We start from the raw sequence: 18279 nt of genomic DNA, 5'->3' as shown, positions 1-18279 counted from the left end.
CAGCTTTTCTGCAAGACATATATCACTTATCAGATCCCAGTACCAGCAGCACTGAAGACCACACATATTGGTGTACAATATATGACACTGCTGCTATTGAGGACATATATACTGTATTACACAGTGCCCAGAACATGTGGATGGCAGAACACGGGAGTAGCGTCACACAACAGGTCCCCCCACACTGCTGCAATTATCATACATAGTACAGTTATAGGACCAGGGATCACTGAGGTCTATGGTCATAATGAATACTTGGGTCGTGGCGATTGTATGAATTATAGGTTATTCTACAATGCTATATATGACACGACATAGCATTTCACTGATTACAATGGGGTTTATTCTAGTTCATTCTTTCTGACAAAATCCTTCTTAGATGGACAAAACCATGTGCACTGCAGGGGGGCAGATGTAACATGTGCAGAGAGAATTAGATTTGGGTGAGTTTTTTTGTTTCTGTGCAGGGAAAATACTGACTGCATGATTTTACACTGCAATATAGATCTCACTTTGAAGAAAAACCCCACCCAAATCTAATTCTCTCTGCACAAGTTACATCTGCCCCACCCGCAGTGCACATGGTTTTGTCCATCTAAGAAGGATTTTGTCAGAAAGAATGAACTAGAATAACCCCCAATGTATGGCATCTATGAAAAGACTGACACACTAATACCCCTTTCACATCGCACAAATAACCCAGGTCAGACATGCGGTGTGAAAGGGCCTTTTCAAATGACCCGGCTCCAGCAACCTGGCATTCTGTCTCAGGTTAAAAGAACGGTTAATACTGGGTTGGGCCCGGGTTGCTGTGCAGTGTGAACGGATAATCCGGGTCAAGCAACCCAGGTCCCGTTTACACAATAGGGAGGAGGCAGTGTCAGCTCCAGGTGCTGCCTCCTCCCCCGCCCCGGATGATGTTCTGCCGCTCCACCCCCTTTATGATGTCAGCGACACAGTTTAAGGGGTATAATTATCTGCTTCCAGTTGATAGTTCGGCAGTGTCTAGATTGACAGTCAATAGGTCGAGCACTATTGGTTGACTGGCTGTAGATCGACACATGAAAAAGGTCAACACAGGTGAAGGGTCAATTGTTGTTTTTAATTTGATTTATTTTTTTAAACCAATTTGTTCTTACTTCATGATCAGAGTGGTCATAGACAGAGAATATAATAGTGAGCCATGCGAGGGGTTGCGGTACACTAATACGGTGTGCATGTAGACTAAAAATGCAAAAAACTATTTTCGACCTGTCCCTGTGCCATCCATTTCCAAGCAGACCTTTTCCTTGCGTCAACCTTTTGTCAATGTAAATCTAGACCATGTCGACCAATAGTGATTAACCGATTGACTGTTGACCGAGACCCTGATTTGAATACAGAAATAGGTACAACACTATTGTCACTACTATTTGAAGGGGAAGTGGTCATCTATTAGAATGAACTTAGGTCTACAGTCATTAGGTCGACCCCACTAGGTCGACTGGCAGGAAGGTCGACCTGACTTAAGGTCGACATGGGCCAAGGTCGACATGACTTAAGGTCGAATTTGCATAAAGGTCGACATGAGGAAGGTCGACTGGTCATAAGGTCGACATGGGGTTTTTTACTGTTTTTTGAGCCGACATGTGCCGACAGGCGGTATTTCATGCCCTACCATCCACTAGGGCGTGGAGGAGGTTATTAAAGCTGTGGCGAGCGAAGCGAGCCACCGTGACCGAAGCATTGCGAGCGAAGCTAGCGATGCGAGGGTCCGATTCTCATTGCCAACTGTGTCCATGTCGACTGTGTCGACATTCGGATGAAAAACAGTGAAAAACCCATATCGACCTTATGACCAGTCGACCTTCCTCATGTCGCCCTTTATGCAAATTCGACCTTAAGTCATGTCGACCTTGGCCCATGTCGACCTTAAGTCAGGTCGACCTTCCTGCCAGTCGACCTAGTGGGGTCGACCTAATGACTGTAGACCTAAGTTCATTCTGACAGATGTACCGATTCCATTTGAAGACAATGGGCGGTATTCAATTGTTTTTCTCCAGCATTTTAGCTCTCTATCCCTGGGGGTGGTGAGCGGAAATGCGCAAATGCGTGGCTAAACCTGACCATATGAGCGCAATATGTGCAAAAAAATACAAATTGAATAACGTTCAAGATCCCCCCGTCATTTTAGACGCAATATAACAATTGAATACCACCCAATGTTTGGCTTAGTTTGGTGGATGTAATGCATTTGCATTAGTAGGCCTTCTGGAGACTCAGCTCCTGTCCAATCTGTGAACAGGAGACAGCTATGGGGCCCATTACACAAGGATCGCATATACCATGCAGAATCTTATCGCCCAGGATTGCATTGTAATATGAATGATTATCGTTAAGTGCGTCCGCAAACGATATCACTTAAGGAGCATAACCTATAGTGTGTACCCATCTTAAAAGACATACTGCCTGGACTACTGTGATCTCTGAAGGGGATTATTTCCAGAGGGATACAGACACATACCATTAGCCGGTGGCAGATCCAGAGCAAAACGACAGAGGGGTGGAGGGAGCAGTATTATGCTTGCAGTGGGTGTGGTTGCACAATAAGGGCGTGGCCTCAAAGGGAATGTCAAATCTGTATATCAAGGAGAGGCAGTAGACTGAAGGTGATGGGGAGACAGTGACACAGGGGGGGAGGCAGCGGAGATGCAGTGGGCGATGGGGAGAGAAAGTGGGTGACATGGACAGGTAATGGGTGACCGAGGCAGTGGGCGACAGGGGATACAGTGGGCGACGGGGAGAGAAAATTGGAGACTGTGGGTGACATGGGATGCAGTGGGTAATGCCAGGAATGGGCGACAGGGGAAGGAAGTGGATGATGGAAAGAGGCAGAGGGTGATTACATACCCTTCAACATGACCCATTCTATTAGGTACAAAATGCTCTGTTTCTGGACTTCCCTGTAAATTGATAATTGCAGTCACCTGTGTTGAACTAGTTCAGTGATGATAACGGAGTTCCACCACTGGTGAAGGCAATCCTAAATTAAGGAAGAAGTCCAGAAGCAGAGCATTTTGTACCTAATGGAATGGGTCATGTTGGAGGGTATGTGATAGGAGAGGGTGACCTGTCTGTGCCTCCATCTGTAACCTCCCTACTGCCTTGGGATACATAGATTCCTGATGGAAGGAATTCTAATTATATTTACCTTCCTACAGCCTGACCATAACACCCCCCCAAGGGGGGCATGACCCTAAACCTCCCCACTAGTGCCACACCCTCACCCCCGCTGCCTAAAGCTAGTCATAACTGCCCTAGGCCTAACCCTCTCCCCGCTTCTAGGTGCCTATTGCCTAACCCTGCCCACAGTCTAGCCACACCCCTGCTTCAATGAGCTAAGCAGCAGCCAGTTTCCCTCACACTGTTGGAGACTTTAGTCACACTGGGGGGCCTCAGATATTGTGCACCTGTGGCTGGTCCCCCTGATCGCTGTTATGGGGGAACCTCATTTAAAAAAAAAAAAAAAAATCTCCGAAAGGTCAGGGGGCGCGTTCCTTGTTTTAGGTCTATGACACCAGCATAATCTGCAGCACTCTACATTGGTAAGAGGCATAATAAGGCGGAGACCTCACACTAGGACATAAGTTATTATAGTTGTTTATTCAGGTTACCAGAGTGTGGATGGACAGGATAGAATGGTGATGTTACTGTAAGAAACTGCAGTGATTCTCCAGGAGTGACCGATCTGTAAGGGCTGTCTCCAATGTGTGTCCCTAGCACTCCCAGCAAGTCACCCAACTAGCGTGAAGACATCCATGTGCAGGAGCAGATATTGTGCCCGCGTGTGTACCGTATGCAATGCTCATGCGCGAGGAGAAGTAGCAACAGAATATGTGTATGGACTGTTAACGCAAAGCAGCCAGAGGTTGATTGACAGGACACAGGCATTTTGGGGTGGTAACTATCAGTTTTCTGTGGGTATCCCAAAAAACCACAGGCATGGCCAAGCCTTTTAGGGGAGGGTATGTGATGTCATCACCGGCCTCGATCAGTCAGTCTCAGAGTTGTGGAAGGCTCAGAACTACTTACATTGGGTACACGGTCACTAGATAGACAAGAGAAAGGTCGACATGTCTGAAGGTCGAGACATGCATTAGGTCGACAGTCAAAAGGTCGACATGGGGTTTTTCACTTTCTTAAGAATGTCGACATGGACAGAAAAAGAGTGCACCGCGTCCCCTCGCATGGCTCGGCACACTTTTATTCTCCCACCACACTCTAGTGCAGGGGTGGGGAACCTTTTTTGTGCCAAGGGCTGTTTGTATGGGGGAAAAAAAAAAAAAAAATCCTTCGGGGGCCATATGTAAAAAAAAAATTCTTACAAATTGTCCTGCTGCAGCCGTCCCACGCTCCGGCGGCTGCTGCTGAATAGGACTGACAGTCTCCGGCTGCTGTTGATCAAGAGGAATCTCGCGAGAACTACCGACCTCCAGCGAGAATTCCCCTGTACTTGACTCCCGGCAAAGCGAAAAACCTCATGTTGACGTTTTGACCGTCAACTAATGACCCTGTCGAACTTGATGCATATCAACCTTCAGTGGCCAACCTAGTGACCGCATACCCTGACATTAGCACAGACTGAAATAATCATTTGATATTTCGGGAGTTGCGTACGGATTTGCAGGTGGAATCAGGCCCACTATTACTCTGTGCAGTATTGCCACTCAATTCAGCATTTCAATGTCAAGCCCCACAAAAAGTGCCGGTTTTAAGGATAACTTTACTTAAGTGCAACTCACTTAATTAGTGCCTGTTATTGATTTAACCATCTGTGCTCAAGCATGGATATCCTTAAAACTTGGACTGCTCGCATGTTTTCTGGACAGAGTATTAGAAACACTGATTTAATGCAAACAGATGTCAGATTATTTGCTCCACATTTCTACTGTTCAGGGTTATACATCATTATTTGCTCTTTCAACATAAACCAAATCCATTCTCAGATATAAATGCTTTATTAGTATAACTATATACAACGAGAACAAAACGGGACACAAACTGCGAACACTCCAAGTCATTTCACCTGATTACATAACGCAACAAAGGACTTGCGCAGATTGGCAAGAAGAGCTGAGAAGTTCCTAGTCTCCCGCACTTTCATCTCGTACTCCTTAATGCACTCCAATGGCGGATCACACCCTGTTACTGCAATCAAAGTTCATGCTGGTCAATGGGGATTACATTCAGTCTCATTATAAAAAAAAAATAAAAAAAATAAAAAACACTTTATTCAGGGTGAACGAAAATGGTCACAGTAACATCTGGATAGTTTTTCCTGCAAATTTTACATGCGAATGTATGCTTGTGTTTGGCATTGCCTACAGCAGAACAGTTATAGTAGGGACTTCACTTATGCTGCTTTCAGACCGCATCTCTGGCTTTGACCCTGTATTTGGAAACGTTTTCAAAAACGGGTCTGCCAGATAAAACCCCTTTCACACCGCAGCACTTAAACGGTATATTACCGTTTAAGTGCCGATTTTTTGACACTGGCAGACCCGTTTTTGGAAACTTTCCAAATACAGGGTCAAAGCCAGTGCAGCCTTCAGCCCTCCCCTCCGTGCAGCTCCTCCCTCCTCCTCGCGCGTGTCGACGCCCCCCGCGCATGTCGACACCCCCCCGTGTCGACTTACCCCGTGCCGGTACCTCCATTGTGGATCCCGGCACTGCAGCTCAGTATGCTCGGAAAGCACTTATGAAAAAAGTGTCTTCCAGAAAATGGCTGCCCCATAGGAAACCCTGTTTAAAAAAACTGTCTTTCGTATGGGGGCAGCCATTTTCTGAAAGGGGGGGGGGGGGGGGGGGGGGGAACCCAGCTCATTGGCTGGGTCCTAAATACCGTTTCAGAACCGATTTTGAGCCTAAAATACCGGTTCTGAAACGGGTAGGACCCTGCATTTTAACCGGTTAGAAAAAACGTTTTTTTCTAACCGGTTAAGTGGTCCTGCACCTTTCAGACCGCACACATTACCGTTTTAAAACGGTAAAAAAACGGCAATATACCGTTTTTAAAGTGCGGTCTGAAAGGGGCATTACTTGACACCCAGAAAACAGATCAATTCAAGTGCATCAACTTTTATAACAGACTAGTGACCAATATTTTTTTTTCTTTGTGTGTGAAAGTTACTGAAGTATGGAGGATACAAAAAAATAAAAAAAATCTAAAAATTGCAGTGTAAAATAAAGCAGTCAGTATTTAGCCTGCACAAAAACAAAATTACTCACCCAAATCTAACACTCTGCACATGTTACATCTGCCCCACCTGCAGTGCATAAGGTTTTGCCCAGTTGTGTGTGCTTTTTTGCTTTGCTAACAAAGCTGAACCAGGTATAATAGGACATGTCCTCATGGTAACCTGTGGGAATGATCTACAGCACACCTGGCCAATCAATGGTCCTACAGATGTTGGGAAACTGCACATCCCAGCATGCTTTGCCACAGTTCTAGCATTCCACAATAGAAAAACTGTGGTAGTGCATGCTGGGATCTACAGGAACTTGGCCTCAGGACAGGGTTGTGAGCTGCAACGCCCAATAATCTGCTTAAGTTAATGGCTCTTTAAAAAAGACAGGAGTCAGGTTTCTTGATATTCCAATATCGCACCGACTGCATGGACATACCTGAGGGCCTCTATTATGCGTAGGTAATGAGGTACATACCTCACTAATGCATGTCTTATACCCCTTTTACACCGAGGCAAAAACCTAGGTCGGACCCAGGTCAGCTTTGGTGTAAAAGGGGCCAACCCAGATCCAGTAACACTGGTTTCCTACCCAGGTCCTGACCACGGTTGAACACTGGTTGGACCTGGGTCGTGGGCGGTGTAAATGGTCCCAACCCAGGTTGGGACATCCGGGTAGTGCTGAAAGGATAGCAGAAGTGAAGACAGCAGCCAGGAAGCATACAGGTAGGGGGGGGGGGGAGGAGCACATGGGAGATGTCGTACTTTTTTTTTTAACTGCTACAGTATGTTACTATTGCCATCCTTGCTGGCGGGTCGCCAGAACGTACGCGCTGGCGACCCGCCAGCAGCCACGCCAGCGAGGAGACTGAGACGCGCGTGCGTCTCACGCGCACGCGCGTCTCAGTCTCCGTCGCTAGCGCGACGGAAACCCTGTCCGTCTCCGCCTCAGGGAGACGGACAGGGTTAGGGGGGGTTAGGGGGGGGTGCGGACAGGCGGCGGGGACCCGGGGGAACGGATGGAAGCGCCGTTGGAAGGGGACGCACGCGCCTCTCGTGCGCGCGCGTCCCCTTCTCACCATCGCCATGGCGCTGGCGGGGGATGGCGGCTGGCGACGCCAGCGCCATCCCCTGCCAAGATGGGAGAAGACCCATCTGTATGTGTGCTTGAGCACTGAATATAACTTTTTGAAAAAACATTTTACAAAATAAACAAACCAACATTTTTCAATGCTAACTGGTCATATCTTTTTTATTTTAAACCATTGAGGGAAGGTTGGATGCAGTTGATCCATAGGGAAAAGCAGTGCTGACCCAGGTTCAGTGTAAACGGCGCAGACCTGGGTCACAGTGCTGTGTAAATGGGGTATGAAGCTGGGTCTAACCCTGGAAACTCCTGTGTTCAAAGACCAGGGTTTTTGGTGTAAAAGGGGTATAACTTTTGTCAATGTCTCACCAAAGGTGCCCATACACGTTACAATTACTTTATACAATATCGCATCTCGTTTTGCTATGAGATGAGATCTAGTACAAAAAGTATATTACATATATAGAATTGTAATGTGTATGGGCACCTTAAGGCAGGTCTCACTTTTGGTGTTGACCTATTGGCTGTCTGACTAGACATTGTCTGTGAGCTATAGCTATATGCTTAGCTCTAGTAATGGGAGGGATATAGAGCTGTGGGTGAAATGATCACGCTGACTGCAGTTCCTTCATTAGAACTATACGTAACTTACGTTGATACTCTCCCTCTTCATTAAAGTAAATGATGCAGGAGTACGGTTCATCCACGTCCTTTGGGTTAATGCACCTGAAGACGAACTGCAATCGATCACCTAAGAAGTGAAAGTCCCAATAAGTGCATCTACTACATACATGGACAGTCTGAAACGTGACGTGAACAAAGAAAGGAGCGAATTTAAGCTGAAAGCCGCTCAAAACAGCAAGTTCGAGCGGCTTTCAGCTCAAAGCTGCCTAGTGTGTACAGCCCGGCGGTTGATGCGGGAGCGCGCGGCAGCGCTCCCGCATCATCGCCGGCGCCTTTGCATAGCTCTGCGCTATGCAAAAGCTGTCCGCCCCCTGCTGGCGGCGCCGGGCAGGGGGAAAGCCGCTCAGTGTGTATGCACTGAGCGGCTTTCCCCCCAGAGATGACAGCGGTCATCACTGTCCATACACGCTGGGTATAATCGTCCAGTGTGTATGGACCTCAACTATATACACACACACACACACACACACACACACACACACAGATATAGACACATATACACACACACACTTCCTTATATAGCAGCTATCCCATGTTCTGCCCTTTTTTTTTTTTTAAAGGTATATAACTTGTGCCTGTACACTGAACGTCTGAGGAGATGACAAAGGCAACTCTCATGAGAATTAGTGACGGACACAAAATGGCCTCGGTGCCCTCAATAGTTCCTAGTGAATTTATACAGATGTCAACAATGGCCGCACCCACTGTGTGCGGGGGCGGTGGTCAGTGTCACACGCTTTTCTACATGGATATTTACCTGACAGTTTCCGGATATCAAGTCCCAGGCGCTCCTTAAATAAAGCTGCAGATTTGTGCAGTTCCTTCAGTTTGTCCTTGTTGGCTTTCTTATTCGCTAAGGCAACTAAAAGAGATGTAAATCCCATTATCCATATGAAGTTATACACAGTATGGGGTGTAGGAGAAGACACAGCTCTTACGTTCCCTCTTATGGTTCAGTTTTTCACGTAATTCCTGGATGTTCTCCAATAGCTCTGTATGCAGCTTCTCATTCTCCTTGATGTTATTAATCTCCTTTAGAATATCTTCCTTCTTCTCCTCAATGCACTTGTTCACGGCGGCTATTTCTAGATGGACAAGTGGCGTTAGTACAATTCTCTTTCATCCATATCGCGGATACTAATGTTCCTTGTTGTTCAGTATACAGGGCGCTACTGCAGAGACAGATCACATCTACACTACAAAATGTGATGGGCTCAGACTATTTCCCCCCTCAATGCTTGTTCAGCTCTTAGTTTTGGGTCTGATTTTCTCCTGCAAAGTTTATTAATTAATCACACTATATACACGTGTCACGGCGTTCAGCTGAAGCTCTCCATCACCCACTGAATGATCTGGGACTGGGGACCCATGACAGAGACAGCATCTTACCTCAGCTGTCCCAGGGGGCATTGCTGGTCCACCTAATGAGAGATATGTCTCTATAAAGCTGGTTAATACACCGATCTGTTGACCAACCAATACATCGTGAGCGGATCGGTGGGTGTTTACTAGCGATATGTCTGTGAATGAAGTCATTTGGCACAACCGATGGCCGGTCGATATATCGGCGCATCTGCCTGTGTGTATGGGCAGTCCACTGACATTTAATCCTAGTGAGTTCCCAACAATAGACTCCTTCAGTGTTGATCATTTTAAGCATAGACCCCTTGAGAGGGAGGACCCAAAGACCAAAAGGAAGGTGGTGGGGTCCACCTTAAGTTAAGCTGCTGCCTTTACAGTCACACTGCTAATAATGTGCCTTGTGGGAAATAGTGCAGAGTCTCAGTGAACTGTGTGATTCTCCCTGTACCTGGTGCTGTGGGGAATAGGACAGTCTCAGTATACTGTGTGATTCTCCTTATACCCGTGCTGCTGTTACACTCACACATTGCTGATAATAATGTGCCTTGTGGGGAATAGGACAGTCTCAGTGTACGGTGTGATTCTCCCTGTACCTGGTGCTGCGGGGAATAGGACAGTCTCAGTGTACTGTGTACCTGGTGCTGTGGGGAATAGGACAGTCTCAGTATACTGTGTGATTCTCCTTATACCTGTGCTGCTGTTACACTCACACATTGCTGATAATAATGTGCCTTGTGGGAAATAGTGCAGAGTCTCAGTGAACTGTGTGATTCTCCCTGTACCTGGTGCTGTGGGGAATAGGACAGTCTCAGTATACTGTGTGATTCTCCTTATACCTGTGCTGCTGTTACACTCACACATTGCTGATAATAATGTGCCTTGTGGGGAATAGGACAGTCTCAGTGTACGGTGTGATTCTCCCTGTACCTGGTGCTGCGGGGAATAGGACAGTCTCAGTGTACTGTGTACCTGGTGCTGTGGGGAATAGGACAGTCTCAGTATACTGTGTGATTCTCCTTATACCTGTGCTGCTGTTACACTCACACATTGCTGATAATAATGTGCCTTGTGGGGGAATAGGACAGTCTCAGTGTACGGTGTGATTCTCCCTGTACCTGGTGCTGCGGGGAATAGGACAGTCTCAGTGTACTGTGTACCTGGTGCTGTGGGGAATAGGACAGTCTCAGTATACTGTGTGATTCTCCTTATACCTGTGCTGCTGTTACACTCACACATTGCTGATAATAATGTGCCTTGTGGGGGAATAGGACAGTCTCAGTGTACGGTGTGATTCTCCCTGTACCTGGTGCTGCGGGGAATAGGACAGTCTCAGTGAACTGTGTGATTCTCCCTGTACCTGGTGCTGTGGGGGAATAGGACAGTCTCAGTATACTGTGTGATTCTCCTTATACCTGTGCTGCTGTTACACTCACACATTGCTGATAATAATGTGCCTTGTGGGGGAGTAGGACAGTCTCAGTGTACGGTGTGATTCTCCCTGTACCTGGTGCTGCGGGGAATAGGACAGTCAGTGTACTGTGTGATTCTCCCTGTACCTGGTGCTGTGGGGAATAGGACAGTCTCAGTGTACTGTGTGATTCTCCCTGTACCTGGTGCTGTGGGGAATAGGGCAAAGTCTCAGTGTAATGTGTGATGTGTGATTCTCCTTATATCCGTGCTGCTGTTACACTCACAAAGTGCTGATAATAATGTGCCTTGTGGGGAATAGGGCAGAGTATTGGTGTACTGTGTGATTGTCCCTGTACCCATGCTGCTGTTACACTCACACAGTGCTGATAATAATGTGCCTTGTGGGGAATAGGGCAGAGTCTTGGTTTACTGTGTGATTCTCCCTGTACCTGGTGCTGTGGGGAATAGGACAGTCTCAGTGTACTGTGTGATTCTCCCTGTACCTGGTGCTGTTACACTCACAAACTGCTGACAATAATGTGCATTGTGGAGATAAGCCAGAACGGCCACTGTACTCCTCACATTTATCGGTGAGTGTCCTCAGTTGTTCTGCTAACCTGATTATCTGCTTACCTATATTGGTTACTGACATAAATCTACTACCACCTAGTTCAGCCTTCGGTTCCTCACCTAGAGGTAGACCAGAGGCATCACTACACCAAGAATGACTCACTTACCATTGCTGGATTCTGCAACTCCCTCCAACATTAGTTCCCCATCTCTGTATTTTCTCTTCCAAGCATCTGCAAATTATAGATTTTAATACCATAAAATTACTTTTACACAGTAGATAAAAAGTTTGCAGAGACATCAGAGCTGCTAGGCAAATGCACAGTATGTTTCACCCTGGTAATTTAGTTCATATCTCCTTGCACACTACAACATCTACGATCCTGTGCACCCATTAGTACAGTGTGCTGCCTATGCACTAAGGCACAGGTCTTCAACCTGTGGCCCTCCAGATGTTGTGGAACTACATTTCCCAGCATGCCCTGAAAGTTTTGGCATGCTCTTATAGGAAAAAGTGTGGCAATGCATGCTGGAACATGTAGTTTCACAATATCTGGAGGGCCATAGGTTGAAGACTCATGCACTAAGGGACTGATTCAGCTTTGTGAAGAACTGCACAGAAGGAAGCAGCTGTGCAATGGTTTTCTGCCATCCCCAGTAATTGGGCGATCCACAACCATTTGCACCACTGGGCACACGTTACTTATCGCACCCACATGGACTGGATTTAGATGCCAAAAGAAGGTAACCTTGAGGCAACTACCGGGTGATCTGTGTTTGGATGCCCAAAAGCTCAACATTGGGGCGCATTTCTGTTTGCCACCTCAGGAGGGTGCGAGCAGATATAACAGGCATCCACACCACTCGTGCCTGTTTCGACGAGGACTTTAGCCATGGAAAAAAAATAAAAAATGAATCCACACCATGAAGTCAGGTAGGGGACATTTGAGACTTTGTTTTTAATGACCCGCAACACTGTACAACCATAAAGATCAAGAAGTGAACTGGAAGACAAACACGGCCTTTGATACTAGAAGATGGCTGCCTTCAGGGGTAGCGAGCACAGGCATGCACTTAACTGCAGGGTGGGGAGAGGGGTTTGAGGTGGCAATTCCATTAAGAAGCAGCGGATACAAAGAATATAGCAACAGATAAAACCATTTGGACTATATATTCTGCCCCTATTGTTACCCTTAAACCCTATTTGATCATTATTTCTTTGCATGGATGTCCTTAGGTCTATCCCATGCATGTTTACATTGTCATACTGTCTTAGGCTCTACAACCTCTGATGCGAGGCTATTCAACTTATCCACTACCATTTCTAGTGTTCATTCTAGCACCCGCCATATTTGAAAACCCATGCAGTTCCTCTTCCCTGCCTCTGGTGTCGCTGTCTGCTGTGGGGTATCTAGCACATGTCTGGTTTGCATATCAGTGCTGATATACAGACAGACCACACTGCTAGAAGCACTACAGCAGACAGTGACACCCCTGGCAGGGAAGAGGAACTGCATGGATTTTCAAATATGGCGGGTGCTAGAATGAACACTAGTTTCTGTGAGGTAATGTTTTCTCAGATTTTCCCTGAACCTCCCTCCCTCCCTCTAGAGTCTGTGCACGTCCTTGTGTTCTCATGCTTCTCTTCATTTGAAGAATGTTTCCCTCCTGGACCTCAGTAAAACTCTTGGTATATTAGAAAGTTTCTATAATGTCCCCCCTTCCCTTCCCCAAACTATACATATTGACATCTTTCTGGATAAGTTTTGTGGTATAGACCAGTGATGGCTAACCTTGACACTCCAGCTGTTGTTGAACTACACATCCCAGCATGCCCTGCTACAGTTTTACTATTTGGCCATGCTAAAACTGATGCAGAGCATGCTGGGATGTGTAGTTCAACAACAGCTGGAGTGTCAAGGTTAGCCGTCACTGCTATAGGCCATGCACCATTTTAGTCGCCCTTCTTTGTACCATCTATAATGTATTTATATTCTTCTGGAGACATGAGGCCAAATGTTATAATAGGGTGTGAGAATCAGAAAGTGAAAGATATTGGGAGAGTTTTCCCATTTGGCCCATGATTTGCACACACACGCGTTTATTACGGGAAAGAAGGACGAGAAGAACAAGCAATGGTTTGTACTGGTAAAATCCCACAGAGGCCATGGCCCTTATTCTGGTTCACTCGAAAAGGCCAAATTCCTTTTTAAATGGACAAATGTTCGTGCACTGCAGGGGGTGGGGGGGAATCAGATGTAACTTGTGCAGAGAGTTAGATTTGGGTGGGGTTTTACTTCAAAGTGAGATCTATATTGCAGTGTAAAAATAAAGCAGTCTAATTCTACAAACATATTACAGAGAGCGAGCACACACAGCTGTGTATCCTTACCCACACGAACTTTCATAGACTCCTTGTATAAATCCTTAATTTCCTGTAAAGAGCTGGTCTCCTCGATGCCCTGACTGAAGAAGCGCGTTCGGAAATCCTGCATGCAGGTGTATAGGCCCTGCTCGTCATCCAACTTTACAGTGGACATGCTGGCTCCACTGACTGGGGTTATCTGCTCTGAAACAGAAGCTTATTGTCACACTTTCTTATCCACTATAGCTATTATTACAATAGAAACGCAAAGTATTCAGATGCATCAATATCGGTTCTCTAGAGCATGGATGGCCAAAATTCAGTGTGCAGGGCTTAATATGTTCCCGGCTGCTGAGTCTTGTTTGCAGGTGGCCTGTTTATCGCAGCTGCTTCGATACGGCAGGACAGTATTAACGAAGTACAGCTGCTGGCGACCTGGAAGCTGAAGCAGGATTATGTAGGCAAGCTGGTAGCTGGGAAAGGGCCTGTAAATGCATCAGATGACCTATGCATTGTGGGTAGGTCAGTTGCACTGTCAGTATGGTATAGGGAGGATGTAAGTGTGCAGTCTAATAGCCCCCCAGTTACTGATGCAAGACAGATCTCCATCCAGTTACTGATGCAGGACATAGAACCCCCTCACACACAGTTACAACAGAGAAACCCCTGCCCAATTACTGACGCAGGACATAGAACCCTTCACAAGTTACTGATGCAGGACAGAGAGACACCCACCAAGGTATTGATGCAGGACAGAGGGACCCCCACCCAGGGACTGATGCAGAACATTATTAATATCCTTTAATTATATGGCACCACAAGGGTTCCGCAGCGCCCAGTTACAGAGTACACATAATCAAACTGGAAAACAGTAACTTACAGCTGAAGACAATACGGGACAAATGCAGGATAAATGATTATAGGAATATCAGCCGATCGCTACCACATAAGTATCAAGGTGGCAGCAAACTTGCTTTGGTGCAGTCAAAGACTGCTGAAGTAAGAAAGGATAAGCACATGAGGTAAGAGGTCCCTGCTCGTGAGAGCTTACATTCTAAAGAGGGGGGCAGACAGACAGGGGTGACACAGGAGGGTTAGATAGGGCAAGGAACAGAAGGTTAGAAGGACAGTTTGCTGGGTTTGGTGAAGAAGTGGTTCTAAAGAGCTCGTTTGAAGTTCTGTATAGAAGTGGAGAGTCTGAGGGGAAGAGGTAGAGAATTCCAGAGTAAGGGAGCAGCACGTGGAAAATCTTGGAGGTAGGAGTGGGAGGAGGTAATAAGTCAGCAGGAGAGCCAACGGGTGTATGCTGAGCGAAGGGAACAAGTGGGAGTGTAAAGGGATATAAGGTCAGAGATGTAAATGGGAGAGGAGTGGGTGATGGCTTTGTAAGCGAGTGAGAAGTTTGAATTGAATTCTGAAAGGGAAGGGAAACCAGTGAAGGGCTTGCAGAAGAGGGGAGGTGGAGGTAGTGCGATTGGGGAGGAATATGAGCCGGGCTGCAGCATTGAGGATAGATTGTAGTGGAGACAGGCATTTGTCAGGGATACCAGTTAGGAGGAGATTGCAGTAGTCCAGTCTGGATATGATCAGTGAGTGGATAATGGTCTTAGTGGCATCCTGAGTGAGAAAAGGTCTAATTCTTGAAATATTTTTGAGATGAAAATGGCAGGTTTGTGAGAGGTGCTGAATATGTGGTATGAAGGAGAGAGAGGAGTCAAGGATTACTCCAAGACAGCGTACTTGGGGGCTAGAGGTGATAGTCGTGCCATCAATAGATAATGAGATTGTGGGATGTGAGGGAGGGTGGGAAGATGATCTCAGTCTTGGACATGCTTGATAAAGCGCTGGGACATCCAGGAAGAGATAGCAGAGAGACAGTTGGAGATACGAGTGAGAAGAGTGGGGGAAACGTCAGGGGATTAAAGGTAGATTTGTCACCTAATGAGGAGAGAGAAAAGGAGAGGACCAAGAACAGAACCTTGTGGGACACCAATGGTTAGTGGAAGTGTGTGTGTGTGTGTGTGTGTGTGTGTGTGTGTGTGTGTGTGGTGGGGGGGGGGGGGGGGGGTAGTGTTATGAGAGGATACAGAGAAGGAACGATCAGAGAGGTAGGAGGACAGCCAGAAGAGAGCAGTATCACGCAGACCAAGGGAGTGAAGGATTCAGAGGAGAGGGTGGTCCACAGTGTCAAATGCAGCAGAAACATATAAATCCCTCCAGCCAGCGACTGGCGCGGGACAGAGAGACCCCTCCTCCAGCCAGCGACTGGCGCGGGACAGAGAGACCCCTCCTCCAGCCAGCGACTGGCGCGGGACAGAGAGACCCCTCCTCCAGCCAGCGACTGGCGCGGGACAGAGAGACCCCTCCTCCAGCCAGCGACTGGCGCGGGACAGAGAGACCCCTCCTCCAGCCAGCGACTGGCGCGGGACAGAGAGACCCCTCCTCCAGCCAGCGACTGGCGCGGGACAGAGAGACCCCTCCTCCAGCCAGCGACTGGCGCGGGACAGAGAGACCCCTCCTACAGCCAGCGACTGGCACGGGACAGAGAGACCCCTCCTCCAGCCAGCGACTGGCGCGGGACAGAGAGACCCCTCCTCCAGCCAGCGACTGGCACGGGACAGAGAGACCCCTCCTCCAGCCAGCGACTGGCGCGGGACAGAGAGACCCCTCCTCCAGCCAGCGACTGGCGCGGGACAGAAAGACCCCTCCTCCAGCCAGCGACTAGCGCGGGACAGAGAGACCCCTCCTCCAGCCAGCAACTGGCGCAGAACAGAGAGACCCCTCCTCCAGCCAGCGACTGGCGCAGGACAGAGAGACCCCTCCTCCAGCCAGCAACTGGCGCAGGACAGAGAGACCCCCTCCAGTCAGCTACTGACGCAGGACAGAGAGACCCCCTCCAGTCAGTTACTGACGCAGGACAGAGAGACCCCCCACCTTAACACAGGCAGACACCCCTCCAGTCAGTTACTGACACAGGACAGAGAAACGCTCACCCAGTTACTGACGCAGCACGGACTCTCCCACCTCTTAATGTGATCTCATGGGAAAACATTCTACCCAGGTCCTTCTCCCGTTACTCACGTCTAATTTCCTGTGCAGTCAGCCGCCCCTGCCTGATCTCCCAATTTTAAACGTTGCCGCGCACTCAACTTTCAGACCAGTAGAGTAGATCAAACACCTATCTGCAATCCAAGATCATGCGGATTGCCGAATTCAGGATGCAGAAACGCATCTGCCATCTTTGTTACTGGCATGGTGCGCATCACGCTATTCAAAGCTATTTGATTAAATTTAATGCGGAATAACGGTGTGTAAATAAGATTGCACATGTGCTTGTGTATAGATAACGGACCTTCAGGACCGAGTAACCAAAATATAGTTGACTCAAAAAGACTGGCAGCACGCATGCGCCATCCAGGTCCCTATCCACGCTACTCTGACAGCGACGTTTGCGTACCAAAGAGAGGAAATTACGTTCCCGAGGTAGGGCGGAAGTGTGCCCAATGTGCTGTCCTAGACTGCCTGGCTGACTGAACGTCTGGTGTATTCATTGTTGGTGAGTGCCTTACAATGTGGAACAGAGACGCGTAATAATATCAGAGTTGCCTACCTGACCCTTTCCTTCAGGGAGAAAATGCTCTTTTCCTTGCCTTCCCTTGTAATGTATGATTGCCATCACCTGTGGTGAGCTAGGTAATTGAGAAGTAAGGTGTTTCACCACAGGTGATGGCAAGCATACATTACCAGGAAAAGAGCATTTTCTCCCTGAAGGAGAGGGTCAGGTAGGCAACCCTGAATAATAGTTCACATCTGTACATGAGTGGAAGAATAGGTTGCACCCAGCTTCAGGGTATAGGAAGAGATTTCCAGTTAGTGTTCTAACCCATTGGTTCCCAACCCTGGTCCTCAAGTACCCCAACAGTGCATGTTTTCCAGGTCTCCACACAGAATCACAGGTGAAATAGGTACTTGTGTAGTTTCACGTCTGAGTCCCCTTGGGGGGGCTCGCCACGCTATCTAAAAGCAACTCCATGCCAACGTGGATAGTGGGGGTATGAACTATCCACGTTGGCATGGAGTTAAGTTACTTTATTTTAGATAGTTTGGCGAGCGTACAACCCGGAAGTAGCACGGCGCCGTGAAACTACACAAGAACCGTGAAATAATTATCTACACCTGTGATCTTTTAAAATGTGTCTGAATAATAAGTGCACCTGCTGGGTGACCTGGAAAACGTGCACTGTTGGGGGTACTTGAGGACCAGGGTTGGGAACCACTGTTCTATCCCCAACCCCTCCCTCCCTTAGCCCAACCCTAACCCCTCCCTTAGCCCAACCCTAACCCACCCCTCCCTTAGCCCAACCCTAACCCACCCCTCCCTTAGCCCAACCCTAACCCACCCCTCCCTTAGCGCAACCCTAACCCATCCCTCCCTTAGCCCAACCCTAACCCACCCCTCCCTTAGCCCAACCCTAACCCACCCCTCCCTTAGCCCAACCTTAACCCACCCCTCCCTTAGCCCAACCCTAACCCACCCCTCCCTTAGCCCAACCCTAACCCACCCCTCCCTTAGCCCA

The 18279-nt window shown here is 47.8% G+C and overlaps 2 protein-coding genes across 6 annotated transcripts in view; one reads left to right on the top strand and one right to left on the bottom strand.

Annotated features, from left to right (window-relative positions):
* Positions 1-4978: 4978 nt before the first annotated feature.
* SPC25 (SPC25 component of NDC80 kinetochore complex) lies at positions 4979-16934 on the bottom strand. Of its 4 annotated transcripts, none has more exons than XM_083167525.1 (7): positions 16784-16934; positions 13730-13906; positions 11505-11570; positions 8934-9080; positions 8753-8857; positions 7964-8062; positions 4979-5187 (listed from the first exon to the last, which is right to left on the bottom strand). In XM_083167525.1, the coding sequence occupies exons 2-7, from the start codon at positions 13875-13877 to the stop codon at positions 5057-5059; spliced, it is 696 nt and encodes a 231-aa protein (XP_083023651.1). In that variant the 5' UTR covers positions 13878-13906; positions 16784-16934; the 3' UTR covers positions 4979-5056. The 4 variants fall into 4 exon arrangements, with proteins under 4 accessions (XP_083023651.1, XP_083023652.1, XP_083023650.1 ...); XM_083167526.1 differs by having other exon boundaries at positions 13730-13901; positions 16784-16927; XM_083167524.1 differs by having other exon boundaries at positions 13730-13901; positions 16696-16794.
* RPAP1 (RNA polymerase II associated protein 1) overlaps positions 16698-18279 on the top strand; it is a 59137-nt gene continuing 57555 nt past the window's right edge. Inside the window, exon 1 of one of the 2 annotated variants that reach the window (XM_083167516.1) lies at positions 16698-17258. The gene's annotated coding sequence lies outside the window, so the exon portion shown is untranslated. Of the gene's footprint in view, positions 17259-17465; positions 17485-18279 lie in introns of those variants that run through there. The other variant, XM_083167517.1, reaches the window with a different exon arrangement.

Source organism: Crinia signifera, chromosome 12, assembly GCF_055691185.1.
Source record: "Crinia signifera chromosome 12, ASM5569118v1, whole genome shotgun sequence".
Lineage (NCBI taxonomy): Eukaryota > Metazoa > Chordata > Amphibia > Anura > Myobatrachidae > Crinia > Crinia signifera.
The sequence above is the reverse complement of the archived record's forward strand: the minus strand, read 5'-3'. Positions and strand labels throughout refer to the sequence as shown.

What these genes read in the sequence shown, in the direction of transcription:
- SPC25 (XM_083167525.1), bottom strand. Translation starts at nt 13,877, where the DNA reads ATGTCCACTGTAAAGTTGGATGACGAGCAGGGCCTATACACCTGCATG. An exon ending in GTCTATGAAAGTTCGTGTGG is followed by an intron (nt 11,571 to 13,729) that starts GTAAGGATACAC and finishes TATAATTTGCAG; the next exon opens with ATGCTTGGAAGAGAAAATAC. An exon ending in ACTGAACCATAAGAGGGAAC is followed by an intron (nt 8,858 to 8,933) that starts GTAAGAGCTGTG and finishes CATCTCTTTTAG; the next exon opens with TTGCCTTAGCGAATAAGAAA.